Here is a 15,872-nt window from a genome sequence, read left to right as displayed (position 1 = left end):
TGAAATTGTCACAAAATGGCAATTTTTCTTTATACTTTTTTTTACATTTTTTATTATTGAGGACATGCAAACCATGCACAAAAATGAAAAACAAAAAAATATATTTACAGAATGAACAAGAAGGTAGAAAAGACAATCCACTGATCATTTTCAGCTTCACTGACCTTCACCTTCAACTCTGAAATATCTCACGAAAATTACATATTACATACTAATATGGAGATTTCCAGCAAATACCGGTTAAGACTACAAAAAGACTGTTGGTAATTAAATGCATTACAGGAATATAAACCTCAAAAGAATTAAAAACGTTCATCTGGGTTCAAAAAGTGACTGTTCCTCACAGTAACACATTGGCATGTGTTGGATCTATAGATCGAGAGCACCAAACGTTGTCTTAGAAACATACAAAAAATGCATCGCTGATTGCTGTATCTGTGTGATGAGTCTTAGCCTTCAAAACTAAACCGTAAATCATGAACGCAGTTAGAGGCAGAAGTCTACAATCCATTTTTTTTTTTTGCTCTAGTCTCAGATACAACATGGACAAACCTAACAATAACGGTTTCTTTTTTTTAATATCTTAGCAGTAAGACCATCAGTAGGTAATTCTTGATTTTCCTTTAAAGCACAATGACAGAACACAATCTCTTAAAGATGAAGTGTCATTTTTGCATCACTACTGGTGCAGAAAACTGTGAAAACCCATTTCCGCCATTGAATAAAGAATAAAAAGGTACTTGTTTCTCAATTCTGAGAAAAAGTCTGAATTCTAAGTTTACATTTTATATCTCATTATTCAGATTTTCCCCCTCAGAATTCCAATCTTATCCAAGTTTATATCTCAGAATTCAGTTTTATTCTCAGAATTCCAAGTTTACATTTCGCAATTCTGAGTTTGTCTCATAATTCCAATCTTTTTTCTCAGAATTCCAATCTTGCTTCTCATAATTCCGATTTTTCCCCTCAGAATTCTGTTTACATCTCACAATTCTGGGTTTATATCTCAATTCTTTCTTTTTTTTTTTCTCTCAGAATTCCAAGGTGACATCTCAAAATTCTGAGTTTATATCCCATAATTATTTGTTTCCACTCAGAATTCCAATTTGACATTTGGATAAAAGCATCTGCTAAATGACTAAATGTAAATGTAATTCTGAGTTATCTAATATAGCATTCTTAGTATCACCACCCCCTCCCCCCAGGATTCCATGTTTACATCTTACAATTTATTTTATTTTTTTGCAATTGTGAGTTTATATCTTGTGATTGTGAATTGTACCTCAAAATTAAGTTTAATTTTTGCAGTTAAATTATTGCAAGTAAAAAGTCAGAACTGTAACATATAAACTAATAATTGAGGAAAAAAGTCAAAATTGTGAGGAAAAAAGTTGCAATTAACTTTTTAATTTTTTTTTTTTTTTATTCTGTGGCATAAACAGGCTTCCATAGAAAACACACTTCTCCTTTAAACATCTCGTCTGAATCTACATGTCGCAGGAGGAAAGCACTGGTTGAAAGGCAGTACTAGAATGAGATCCATTCAGTAGTTCACAAACACAACAATCACTAGCCGTCTTTACGCCATCAATGCTACGCTAAAGCAGAATGGATTCTGGGTGACTCTGATAAAAGAGCATGCTACATTATGAGTGAGTCTGACCAGAGGAGAGGCCCATTATATAGTGAATATGAATTCATGGAAAGCTATAGTGAGCTGCTGCATAGCCTATTGGGTTGGCAGAGTGTATGGGTTTATTGGGATTAATATTTGCATGATTAAGGTAATATAAAACTGGAAGCCGGAGAAGGCGAAATGGCTGCTGTTGGATCCCCTGGTGGACGAGGTTCATGAGAGGGATGTGATATTGGAACGGCCTCCAGGTGGCGCTACGATCCTCTGTGCTGTACGCCTGGGGATGTGGTCATCCATTTGAGTGCCTTTGAGTGAAAAAAAAGAGGAGGATACACAGAGTTCACTTTAATGAAAGCAGTGTCTGTAATATCTGCATGAGCTCCAAATGATGTCTACTTGATTTTAGGTCACTGAGAGAGATTCACAGATTACACATAACACTAGCTTTTAAACAGCATTGTTCTGGATGTACATTATTATTATTTTTTCCTCCATAAAGATTTTTTTTTCACTAAAAGTTCAAAGCCATAAACCAATCCAACAAGTCCGAGAAGAATCACTACATGTCATTTAAATGCACACATCGTTTGTATAGTGCTGCGGATGATATAATATAATACTATTTACTTTTATTTGTTTCATATATTACAATATATTTTAAATCCATTGGCACAGAGAGCTTTTGCAGTGATTTGCATTTTTAAAGACATTTTTATAAAACCTATTTTTTTCATGACCACAACAAGAATTGTTTTCTCATAATTAAAACAATTCTCTTTTTTTTTTTTTATTGTGATTTCAGCACCAGTCCCATCTTCAAGGTGCTTAATTCCAAATGCTTAAACATAGCATGTACATATAGCAAATTAAATATAGTTAAAAGTAAATATTGCTAAATATTATATAATATAAATATAATTTATACTATATAATATAATATACATAAAGTTTATTAAAGTCTAAAGTTTGAGGTTGGCAAGATTTTTACTTTTTTTTTTTTGAAAGAAGTATTTTATGCTCATCAAGACTGCAATTATTTGATCAAAAATACAGTAATATTTTTCACAATTTAGAATTTTTCTATTTTATTATATTTTAAAATGTCACATGATCCTTCACAAATTTAAATATGCTGGTTTAGTGATCAAGAAATATTGTAAAGATCTTTTAAGGTATTCATTTCTTTTTAAATAAAATCAGTTTACAGTTAAACAGTTCAGTTAAAAAGTAAATAAACGCATAATATTAATATCTAAAAAAAAATACTTCGTGGAGGAAATGAATGGGATTTTTGAGTTCTAGAAACCTGTTGCTTTACACTACAGCATCAAAGGTGCTTACCAGATAAAGTGAACCCAGATTGGTGCAGATTTCTCGCTGGCCCCACTGGGGTCTTTCCCGGACACGAGGGCCCTCTTGTGGTGGGAGTGGCTGGTACAGATTTGGTCATACTGATGACATCATGAACGGGGCCATCATAGTTCCCTCTAGGAACACCACGAGCATCAGCCATCTATGAAAAAAAGATTTGATTATCAAAGTGACCCTTGATAACACAAATGATGAGTTTTTTTTTTTTTTTTACTTTAAAAGTCTGTTATTTGACCGCTGGGATCAGTGAGTCAGAAATTCATAATCACACAGAGACATTCTCACCCTGCCTCGGGCCTTGATTCTCTTGTAGACAAAGTCCGGATAGGCTTTTCTGGGGATGAAGCGGCCTGACCCCTCTGTCACATTGAGGTTCCCGTCCTCCAGAACGATCCTGCCCTGACTGATGACCACCACAGGGAAACCTCGGCACTCCATTCCCTCAAAGATATTCACCTCCACGGTCTGCGGCGACACACGGGTCAGAATAAGGACAGAGAAAGAGTCTGACATTTCACATCCACAAAATTCCAATGGATTTAACAGAATTCTGATGAGCTTAGACAGAATCCAACTGTAGAACACTAGAACTGCTTCCACTCTAAACCAACAGTTAAATAAAAATAACATCGTTAATGGCTTATCTTTTCTTCCCCAATGAAAAATGCAATTCTCCTACCAGGTTGTGAGATTTGGCAGAGAAGATTTTCGTCTCCTTTGTGTTCCAGATAACAATGTCCGCATCCGATCCAACAGCGATTCGGCCTTTCCGAGGATACAGGTTGAAGATTTTTGCAGCGTTTGTGCTCGTTACCGCAACAAAATCATTCTCGTCCATTTTACCAGTTGCCTATGTGACAAAAACATCATTGGAAACTGCTAATAAGACAACACACCGTCACATATGAATGGAAGCTGCAAACATATGCATAGAAGTTCCATTTTTTGTGGTTCATGTTTAGACTCTGACCTGCAATTTCATGGCATAATGGCTAATAGAGGATCCAAATGTCAAAAAGAAACTTTAAACTTTAAAGCTGTGCGGTTTGCAGTGTTGAAGTGTATAAGATATATTCTTAACATCTTACATGCATTATTGTTTTTTTATTTAGAAGAGAAAGAGAGACCGACCACAGCTTTGTCCCAGACGATGCTCATCCGCTCCTCGATGCCGTTGGTCCCCTCTGGGATGAAGGTGAAGTTGTCCTTTCCAACAGCTTTCTGTGCCGTGGTGAAGGTGCAGTGCGCGCTGGCTGTCAGCTGAAGATCCCCACTGAAACAGTTCATGACGGTCACTAAGTGTAATGCTTTCTGAAGACTAAAGGCCTGATGTTCTACACAGAGCATATTGGACTGCTTTGTGCATAGTTTACTGATAATAAACAAATTAAAAGTACAAAGATGCAGAAAGATCATTTCTATAATGACAAATGCAGTCTAACGAGAGCTGAGCAAATTAGCGAAAGGTTGCAAACAAGCAGAGCGGATGATAATTAGGTGCGAGAAATCTACTAACAACACTGGCACAAAATAGGACATGCTTTTTTGGGGGTGTTAAATAATGGCACAAATACCAGTAAACTGATGAACACAAACCTTAGTAAATCACCTTGCATGATTTATTAAGTACTTTCCTCCCATAAATTTAGCATCTGAAATGGAAACTCCTACAAATGCATACGCAATAAGGTGAGCTGAAAAAATAACTGTTCATGCAGTTATTTTTAGTGCTATTTTTTCACTGTCTTTAGTAAATCCTGATGGTAGTTTTTTGATGCTAAAAAAAGGGTTTGTGCTGATGCAAGCTGTTAGAGTAAATCTGGCCTTCTTCAAAATATTTAAAAAGAGTGCAATTCATATCGCTATCTATATAATATATATCATATATAATTATTATATTATGATATGTGTGTATATATATTTGAGGGTCATATATATGACAATGTATATATGAATGTTACAAAAGTTTTCTATTTCAAATAAATGCTGTTCTTTTGAACTTATCAATTCAACAAAGAAAATGGGGGGAGGGGGGGAATGGTTTTCACAAAAAAATTAAGCAGCAAAACTTTTAAGTACTGATAATAATAAGAAATATTTCTTGAGCAGCAAACCAGCATATTAGAACACTGTAAAAAGAGAAAGTTGACTTAACTTTAAAAAACTGAGGAAACCCGTTGCCTTAAAATTATTAAGTACATAATAATAATAATTAAAAAAAAAAAGGCAACGGGTTTCCTCAATTTTTTTAAAGTTAATTCAACTTATCACTTTTTATAGTGAAGGATCATGTGACACTGAAGACTGGAGTAATGATGCTGAAAATTCAGCTTTGATCACAGCAAAAAAATCACATTTTAAAACATTTTAAAATTGAAACAGCTATTTAAATTGAAACAATATTTCATGACATTACTGTTTTTTCTGCATGTTTTATAAAATATTTGCAGCCTTGCAAGAAGCGCACCAACCCTAATCTTTAATGTAGAGCATGTTGCTGAAAAGCTGGTATTTGGCATGATTTTAGCTGCTCACCAGGACAGCAGTGAGCTGAGGTAATCCGGCGTGCTCGTATCAGGGCTGAGCGGAGGAGACATGACAAACGCAGCAGCTTTGGCCCAGTTTTTGCTCCAGTAGTGCGATCCGTCCGCGCCCAGGCCGGCTGCGAGCGGTTCTCCGTAGATGACCATACCTGAAAACGAATCAATGCACATGACACAAACATTCACCGCCTCTTCTCACTGTTTTCTTTGTGTTTCTGTTACAGTATTGTAGAGCTCTATCAGCTCTCGTACCCTTTTTCCTGGCTTTGGCGATGACGTCAGCAGCTGGTTTGCTCATCACCTTTGTGATGTAGAGAGGGCAGTTGGCCTGTTTAGCAATGGTGATGGCTCGATACACAGCCTCAGTCTCCACCTGGAGAAGAACAGCAGAAGTGATGCTGATGTTCACCAGCGGTTGGAACAGATTTTGATTTAAGTCAACTCAGTCTTTAAGACTAACCTCCTCCGGGTGGCTCAGGACGTGTCCTTCTGGGCCAGTGATTCCCAGATCCAAGAGCTTCTTCTGTTCCTGAGCAAACAAAACCAAGAATGCATTTAAGTATGGAGAAGAAAAGGAACTGGTATGTTTTATAAAAGAACATCGTTGGAGTAGAAATGCATTAGAAATTGAAGTACTCTAGGTTACCTCCTCAATAATGTCTCCATTTTCAGCATGAACCTGTGCGATGGCACCCAGTTCCCTCATGGCACTAAACATCTCATAGATCTACAGACACAGAGAGAGTTAGTTCTTGGAAACCTACATTTCTAGATGTTCAAAAGTTGGTGTTTTTTGTTTTTTTAAATAAATTAATACTTTTGTTTAGCAAGGATGCATTAAAATGATCAAAAGTGACAGTAAAAAAGTAAATAGTTTTTACAAAAATATTAAGCAGCACAGTTGTTTTCAACATTATCATTAACATGAGAAATGTTCCTTGAGCAGCGCATCAGCATATTAGTATGATTTCTGAAAGATCGCGTGACACTGAAGACTGGAGTAATGATGCTGAAAATTCAGCTTTGCATCACAGGAATAAATTACATTTTAAAAGATATTTAAATAGAAAACAGTTATTTTAAATTGTAATATTTACTGAATTTTTGTTCAGACAAATGCAGCCTTTGTGAGCCTCATGATTTTGAGCTGTAGTGTAAATGTTGTTCTCTTTATTTTTAGCATTTTATTTACCTGTGTATCAGAGCTCTGATACTTGTCCTTATAAGCCATGAAGATCAGGAAGGAGTTAACACCTAAAACAAAAAACAGAATTGTGTTATAATGTCATTTATATTTTTGCAGCTGAATGCTGAATGTGTTTTTTGGTTCAAAAGAAATCATAAGAAAACCTAATAACGCAGAAAGCAAAAATATCAAAGTCACACCTGAAATCTCACATCACCTTTATCTTTGACCAGATACTCCAGCTCCTCAAACAGCGCATCGTGCCAGCGAGTGATGTCGATGTGCAGAGAGTAATCACAGCACGACCTCTTGTCCGCCGTATCCCTCCACTGGTCATACGCTGCCAGTAAACTAGCTCCCGGTTCAGGTACAACATGATCAACTAAAATATGAGCAGAGCATAATGATTAAAAACATGCTTAAAAATGACAACTCTGTCCTCATTCACTTACCCTCAAGCTGTTCCAAACCTGCATTAACAATGACAGAATTGTCATTTCTGGGTGAACCCCCTCTTTAATATGTTAAAAAAAAAAAAAAAAAAAAGCAGACTCCTGTGTGGTCATAAATGGCTAGCTGACAATATTTCAAGCAATGACAGCAGTCTGAGATGCTATAACTCATCAAAAACATTTTCTAATTCTTCCATAATTATGCATGGTAATTTTATAAGCTGCTTATGCTTAGGATTCTGTGGGTTGGGTTTTATGGGCATAAATTTAAGACTTTTTAAAGACCAAGTATAGAAAATGTAAAGAACACAATGTGTTGTATTAGCAAAACTTCAAAAAAGCTTGAAAACACAACTTCCAGCTGTTCTCTATTTTAATTCATTTTATAAAATAAAAACTTAGATATGAAAAATAAGTTTTCGTACCCTACTGACAGATGCTTGTTCTAACAAACTCACTTAATTTTGCTAATTTTGTCAGAAAACAAGACTTCATATCTTGATTTCGCATCTCAAGTAAATGGATCTTGATTTAAGGATGTTCAGATATTTGCAATGGAAAACAAGAAAAAAATAGAGGAAGACATAAATTTTTAGCAATGCATGCAACATTTAATGCCATGAATTTGTGACTTTTTGCTCTGATTTAAGACCTTTTTCAAGGCCTTCATTTGTGGCCTTTTTAAGACCTTTTTAAGACTTTTTTAAGACCTTTTTAAGACCAACAGAAACCCTGTGAAAATTGAGTAACTGCATGGATTTGGTACTTAAAAAACAAAAAACAAAAAAAAAAACATTTGTCAAACTGCAGGATAACTGGGAGAAAAATTCAGCAAAAGGTGATTACAAATGGTGAAAAAACAAAAAAACAAAAACTTATTTTCACACGGTAAATTGCTATAAATGTTCTGTATGTCTTGTCTGGTATATGTACCACATTTGCTGTTTACACAAGCAATAGGTTTCTGTCTTTTTGCAGATACCATTCACATGTCTGACTTAACTGTTTTCTTTGAAAAGTGCTATTTTAAAGTATTATGTTTAAAATGTTATTTACTCAGTACTATCTTGTTTCTTGAACTGTTGCATAAAAGCAATATCACTTAAAAATCTTGAGTCCAGATTTGTTTTTGTGTTTCACTATTACTTCAAATAATGCATTTAAACCCAATGATTTCTGTGTCCTAAATGACTCCATAGCAGTACAGCAGCTTATCTGAGGAAAGTTGAGCAGAGGAGAAGAGAACAGAGAGTGACAGCGCTGTGACCCCAATTCAACTGATTTTATGAGACCCGACAAGCTCTTATGCCCTAATACTGTACAACACACACACACTTTTTAGCAGAGACCCTCCTTTCTGTCCCACTAGATTTCCATTCTAAGTTTGATGATCTGATAACTACTGTAAGTCTTCTGCTCTCTTCTCCTCTGTCCATATAAGATGTTGATGTAGTGACATACTGATCATGGTGGTTCCTCCTGCCAGAGCAGCTCTGGTGCCATGATAGAAGTCGTCTGCCGGGGTCATGCCCAGGTAAGGGGCCTGTAGATAGGTGTTCACATCGATGCCTCCCGGGATCACAATGTGCCCGTAGGCATCCACTGTCTTCACACCAGTAGGTACAATGAGGTTCTCACCAATCTGCCTGCATGCCAGAATAATAAATCAATACAAATTGCTTGTGATGTCCCTCATCAAATAGCCATGGATAAAAGAATTTGCTAAATGAAATGAAATGTAAAATCTTACTTAATATAATATAATAAATATAATATAATATAATATAATATAATATAATATAATATAATATAATATAATATAATATAATATAATTAATATAATATAATATAATATAATATAATATAATATAATATAATATAATATAATAATATAATATAATATATTAGCAATTAAAAATAAATGAATGAAAGTTTATAATGCTTTTGAATGTTTTATGGTTGATATGTAGATTTTTACAATAATGAAATCTTAATATTAAGTCTAGTTATGCAGACCTGGCAACCCTGAATAGACTTGCAATTAAAAAAAATTTTAATGCAAAGTTTAGAATGTTTTTAAAAGTTTGAATGAATGACTGATATGCAGATTTTGTAAATAATGATTTCTCACTTAATGGTTCCATCTTCAATGTAAATGTCGGCATAAAATGACTGGTCATCATTTACGATTTTTCCACCTTTAATAACGAGTTTATCACCCTGTGGAGAAAAAAAGACATACAATATGACTTTAGTGCAGCGTGTTATTTCAAAAGTTGTAAGTGTTGCAACTTTAAAGTGATAATTTAATTACAAATTAATATACTGTTATTATTTCAAAGAATTGCATAATGCACATATTATAACTTTAACACAGGTTTGACGTCACTGACACCAAGAATTTGATATATTCAGTGTCAAGATAACCAAAAGATCATTATATTTAACTAAAATGCTTTGAATTTCACTGAAACCGTGCTGACCCAGTTCCAGAAAGCTTTGGATGTAGATATACAGTGATTTCAAAGCACAAAGAGCTGTATAATGCATGCAAATCCTCCTATGCAATATGCAGCGTTCTTTAAGGAGCTAATCAGACAGATAATATCATTCAAAAACCAGACATTTAAGAACCCAGACAGAGAATACAAAAGAAAGATAACAGTCAACTCCATTCATCTGTAACAACACTTTTCTATTTACTCCATTATTCATGCATGACTGCTGCTGTTTTGCATGAATTTATAGCGACTGATACTTTTCACTGTCCTTTTTTTTGCACCATTTATGATAATCCCAGTTACAGGAGACCAGTGCCTGTTCACTCACCCCTGGCATGGATCTATGCCAGGAAACTAGGCTTGTTAGGTCACCCAGGCATGAAACATCATTCACGGCGCTGTTCGACAGTGCCAACCTCAACTCACAGCACAAATCCTAACTCTCACAAAGTCTAATCTGACATGGCTAAATAAAGAAAGAAATGAAATAAACTTTTTCAGAATTCTGCTCAAGGGTATTTCACCACATTCACTGTGCCGGGGTGGTGTGCAACCCTCAGAGCTTCACTTCTAATGCAATGTGACACTTCCACGGGCAGCCCATCATTGGCACCGCCAAAATCCCTGCCGAGCATTTCCGATTCTGGGCAACAATGTTGCTTGAGGAGAGACGAGACAGACAGCGAGGGGTCTGGGATGCAGCGTGTAACACCAGGATCTTAGAGTACTGAAAATCTAGAGCCTTTAGTAATGAATTATAAGAGTGTATTATTAAACACTGCATGAATATGCAATCATTATTCTCAGTAATTTGCATCATTTTGATTTTTTTTTAATGCAGATGTTTCCAAAATCAAAGTCATGCTGAGTATGCGTGTTTCTGTGGATTGAATGTGGGTCAGACGGGGGATTCTAGCGGTCAGGCTGCAATGCCAAATTGTGCGGAAGGGAATTGGATCCAATTTGGCTGTACTAACAGCGCTCTTTTCTGGGTTTTCTCTCTCCTGCAGTGCACATGGATGAATCCTCACTTATTAACCCTTTTACTGTCTTTGGGTCATTGTTATTGGTAAAGCATACACTATAATACCACATCATTTTCGTTACTTGACCATTGACGTTACTTGGTCATGAAGATATAAACATTTTTTGTTTTAAATAGACAATTATTTTACAAAAATAAAGTATGCATACTGAATGCTCGACATTGTATTTTAATACTTAATTTTTATGAGAAAAACGAATGTAAAAATGCTACAATGCAAACCTGTTAATTGTCTTTAAGGTACCATATTTTACTGTAAAATAATGTTTAAAAACATGAGTATATTCTATATTAATATCCATTTAAAAGTATAAATTACCGTATTTACTCAGAATAAGTGCTGACAAATGATTAATTAATCGATTATATGTGTGTGTACTTGTGTATATTTATTATGTATATATAAATACACACACATTCAGTATATATTTTCAAAATATTTACATGTATTTACATGTATATATTTATATCTATATAATTTATAAAAACATTTAATATACAAATATAACAATTTTCTTAAATATATACATGTGTGTGTATATATATATATATATATATATATACAGTGAGGAAAATAAGTATTTGAACACCCTGCTATTTTGCAAGTTCTCCCACTTAGAAATCATGGAGGGTCTGAAATTGTCATCGTAGGTGCATGTCCACTGTGAGAGACATAATCTAAAAAAAAAAATCCAAAAATCACAATGTATGATTTTTAACTATTTATTTGTATGATACAGCTGCAAATAAGTATTTGAACACCTGTCTATCAGCTGTATATGCAAAATAGCAGGGTGTTCAAATACTTATTTTCCTCACTGTATATATATATATATATATATATATATATATATATATATATATACACACACACAGAACACACAAATATTATGTAAACAAAAACTTTTATTTTGAATGCGATTAATTCCGATTAATCGTTTGACAGCACTACTCAGAATATTTTATTATGTGTAACAAGGCAATATGTAACATTCATGGTAAAATATTCAAAAAGCAATTATTAATAAAATTATGTAAAACCCCTTAAAAACACCTACAAAAGTGTATTTAAAAACAACAATTACAATTTTTAAAAAAAGTTTTAAAAGTGTAAAATAATATATTTTATTCTTGGTTGCAGTTATGATCAGTGGGAAACTATGAAAGAGTGAATTAAACCAATTACTTTACCACAGCTACAAATACGGCAAAGTAATAGGGCAAATTAACCCACTAATGTAAGAATTATATAAAAGAAAAAAACAAAAAAAATTATGTTTATTTTTAATACAAATCCAAAATATAATTATACCCACTGATCTATCTGTCAAAAGAAAATCCAAATACAATTAAATATTCTAAATATTCCAGAATTTGAATGCAAGACTGAATGGTTAAAATAACTTTAGTAGACAGTGTGCGTCAAAGGGTTAATTACGACGGCGTTTTAGTGCCACGTTAAAAAATAAAAAATATATAAAATTACAAGATTAAATTCGTTATATATTTTGAGAATAAAGTCTAAATATTTCGAGAATAAAATCGAAATGTTTCGAGAATAAAGATTATAGTTATAATATTTTGAGATAGGCTATTCTAGCCTTTTGCGCATGAGATATTCCAAATCTCAGTTTTCCAAATCTGCCAGTTTTATAGTGAAATACAAACAATATGTAGGATATATTGCAATAATGTGTTTGTCAAGCGGCATGTGAGTCAATCATCTTTCCGATTACAATAACAAACGACGAGACATTATTTTCATTATAAATTAGGCTAAACTGTTTTTTTTTTCATGCCTTATAATGTTCATTCACTTTATATCTTGCTAGAAACTTGAAATAAAGAGCAAAAACACATTTATCACTTATATTTCATTATAAAACTGACAGAATTTGAAAGCTGAGCTGTGTGTAAAAGCAACAAAGCACAAAATTGTTGCGACTACTGTTGCGTATTACTACTCATAAATACAGCGATCTGTCAAGCCACATTAAAGAGCTTGAAAATCACATTATTGTAAGACACATTGTTTCACTATAAAACTGATTTTGAAAGCTGAGACTTTGTTTTATATTAAAAGCACTAAAAGCACAAAGCTTAAGCTATTGCTATTGGGTGGCTGGCGCACAACAAATAACGAATGCAATGGAAGACATGAAATATTATTTCCAAGCATACGGTCCCCGCCAGTATGACGCATGGTATGATTTCTGCTAATAATCCCACATATATTTGTAGTGTATTAAAAATATAGGCTATACTCTCAAAATATTATAACTTTCATTTAATTCTCGAAACATTTCGACTTTATTCTCGTAATCTTAGATTACGCCGTCGTAGTTAATAACTTTACAAACAGGGAAATTGTTAAAAAGTACATTTCTTTTTACTAATGTAGTAACCACCTTGTAACTGAACAGGGAATTTCCAAAACCATAAGCATTTGTTTAGATTCATTTATTTATTATTATTATTATTTTTTTTAACTATTCCTGTTTTTTCCCTGTCTTGTGTTACATTTACTGTATGTGCCTAGCTTTTGTGCTATGGTGTTTTGTGCTTGTATGTGTAGTGTGCTCCGTCTGCTGTAATTACTGACCACAGCTGCTGGAGAGGCCAATTTAGTGGTCTTTCACTATGCTATTATTAGCATGTTTTACAACAACAAAACAGATTTCCATATATCAAACGAGTTAATAGCTACATAGGCACACAATGAAATAGGACTTTACATTAATCAAAGTCCCATCCCATAATGTTTGCCAGGGGCCGGAGCCAGGGCTCTTGGGCAGGGCCACCAGACACACGTCTAGGCCGGAGAAAAGACTTCAACGCTCGCGAAGTGCGTGAAATTCTGACATTTTGCGCAATATACGTAAACGGTGCAGCGAATGTATTACTGAACGTATAAAGCACAAATTGGTATTTTATATTCATGAAGACGTCAGACCGACCGGTACCGAAATGAGCCGACATGAATGAATAAAAGACACAATGGACACGAGAAACCGGGAATAAGCCGCCGGTGCCGCCGCCATGCAGATTAAACACATTAACACTGAAGCAGCGTTTTCATCTACATTTGTCACATCATTGCATGCATTAGTGCAGCTCTTAAATGTTCACCGGCTTTCTCAGCAGTGTTCGGAGGACAGCAGGTTGTTGCCGGCGGTGGCGGAGGCTCACCCATGACTGCACAATAAAACCATCCTCCTCCTCCTCCTCAACATCACTATGTCTCCGTTACTGCAGCCAGCAAACACTCGCCGGTGCCTCGGGTTTAAATCGCTAACATCTCTTACCGTCACGCGAGGGTTGTTCTTCTTGCCTTGGAAAGACATGGCACCGGTCTGGGAGCAGCTCTGATTTCCGAGAACGCGAGCCGGGATGGTGATGATGATGATGATGATGAACGGATCTGCGCTCACGTCAGAATAAAGGCGCAGCGACCGGCGCGTGGACGGGTGTCGCGATTCGGGGTGTAATTTAGTTTGAGATTACCGGGGTTCAATAGTCACTGTAGACAAAAGCCCTCCAGAGAAGAGCCCCCACCCAATGTCTGTGTCTGCTCACCATCTGCTGCTTTAGTATTCACACCCCATCCTGCACCCAGGGCGAGGCGGAACCTACAGAGCAGTCTATAGGCTACTACTTTTATACAAACCCCCCACCTGACCCCACCTTTTGGACTTCCACAAATTAATTAATTTAATAACTAAGTAAGTTAAGAGAGTGGGTTTTATTATTTGGAGAATCCAGTTCTAAATAGGCTAAATAAATAAACTTATAAAAATTAAATGAATAAATACGTTTTAAAACTGTATATTTTATATAACATCCTATATTAAATTATTGTAGCTATTCTTGGTCACAAGTGGGAAACTACAGGAGTCAAAAATCGTTCACTTTACAATAAAGTAGCATAACTATGATTATGAAAAACTGTTAAAAAATAGATTTTTCTAAGTAAATAAAACTAAGGTTATTGTCGCACGTTTTACGTCTTTCAAATAAAAAAATTGACGTTTAAAACTATGTGAATGCGTTACTTGTTTTTTTTTTTTTTTTGTGAAATTTACAAGACATTTCTGAGTGTTTAGTTCCCCCCCAGTGAAACAGGGTAAATGTAACAGATGCGCGTTTTTAAAAAAACAAAATTATTATTGAACTATTTAAGTACAAAATGGCAACAAGATAAACGATTACGTCACAAAGAATGTCCACTACATTAGAAAGTAGGCTATTTCAAATAAAATGTAAAATAAAACAAATCAAAATATAGCCAAACAGCTATTTTGAATTTATAATCATAATCAAACATTTCATTTTGAATGCAAGCCCGAAGGGTTAAAATACATGTGGACGTGGTAGACGCATCATAGGATTAGTCAGTTTTTTTATTTTTATTTTAAGTCCATATATGACAGGTTTTCCACACCAATCACAACTAACGTGTCTGAGTCTCCTGTGATCTTTTTATGACAAGTTTGCTTTTTTATAAAGCTTTGACACAAACATGTAAACCCGAATTAAACAGCTGTCAAGTTAGCATACTTTAAACTGTAGTGAGAGTTGTATGATCTACACATTAGCGCACAAGGATAGTTGCGACAGGAGTGATTACCTCTCGTCGCCCGTTCTGCGCGCGACCGGGTCCGGTGGGGTAAACGAGGGTCTGACCCTGTGAACTGCAGGACGGAGTGGGCTGCGTTTGACTCACGCTGCTGAAGTCACTCATGCTCGACGTGTCGCTGAAATTGTCCCTCTGATCGTCCACTCGTCCCCGAGGGTTTCTCCTGGCAGAACTCGGGCTGTACGACTCAAAATTCAACGTCTTGTTCTCAAAAGCTCCTTCGATGTTGCAGAACATCCCTCCGAACTTCACCCGGGGTTTAGGGCTGTCGGTGCCCAGTCTGGACAGCAGAGATCCCTGGTCATCCTCCTGGGGAAGGAGTCTTCTCTCAGCCATGGCTCACAGGAAAAATGAAAAGCCTGTTTGAGGAATCTTTGAGCTGGTATTCCAGAGAGACACACTTCCACTGAGAGAGAGAGAGACAGGTGCTGTTATAGGAGCTGTCCAGAGAGGCGTGGTGCTGAAATCCTCCACTCACTGGATTAGCAAAGACATGAGCTCC

At 35.4% G+C, this 15,872-nt stretch overlaps 1 protein-coding gene across 2 annotated transcripts; it reads right to left on the bottom strand.

The window, feature by feature from the left end:
- Window positions 1–10: 10 nt before the first annotated feature.
- Window positions 11–15,872, bottom strand: dpysl4 (dihydropyrimidinase like 4). Of its 2 annotated transcripts, none has more exons than XM_058793924.1 (14): window positions 15,362–15,872; window positions 9,320–9,408; window positions 8,650–8,834; window positions 6,954–7,118; window positions 6,743–6,804; window positions 6,197–6,277; window positions 6,011–6,079; window positions 5,803–5,923; window positions 5,543–5,699; window positions 4,139–4,280; window positions 3,687–3,857; window positions 3,293–3,472; window positions 2,978–3,149; window positions 11–1,941 (listed from the first exon to the last, which is right to left on the bottom strand). In XM_058793924.1, the coding sequence occupies exons 1-14, from the start codon at window positions 15,704–15,706 to the stop codon at window positions 1,850–1,852; spliced, it is 2,031 nt and encodes a 676-aa protein (XP_058649907.1). In that variant the 5' UTR covers window positions 15,707–15,872; the 3' UTR covers window positions 11–1,849. The 2 variants fall into 2 exon arrangements, with proteins under 2 accessions (XP_058649907.1, XP_058649908.1); XM_058793925.1 differs by lacking the exon at window positions 15,362–15,872 and adding an exon at window positions 14,040–14,276 and having other exon boundaries at window positions 15–1,941.

The sequence above is a fragment of the Onychostoma macrolepis genome, chromosome 12 (genome assembly GCF_012432095.1).
Source record: "Onychostoma macrolepis isolate SWU-2019 chromosome 12, ASM1243209v1, whole genome shotgun sequence".
Lineage (NCBI taxonomy): Eukaryota > Metazoa > Chordata > Actinopteri > Cypriniformes > Cyprinidae > Onychostoma > Onychostoma macrolepis.
This window is presented reverse-complemented; position numbering and strand designations above follow the sequence as displayed.

Excerpts from the sequence above, each read along its gene's own strand:
- dpysl4 (XM_058793924.1), bottom strand. The coding sequence starts at position 15,706 with ATGGCTGAGAGAAGACTCCTTCCCCAGGAGGATGACCAGGGATCTCTG. Across the intron at positions 4,281-5,542 it reads CTCAGCTCACTGCTGTCCTG|TGGGGATCTTCAGCTGACAG; the intron begins GTGAGCAGCTAA and ends GAACTGTTTCAG. Across the intron at positions 3,858-4,138 it reads TCGTCTGGGACAAAGCTGTG|GCAACTGGTAAAATGGACGA; the intron begins GTCGGTCTCTCT and ends TTTGTCACATAG.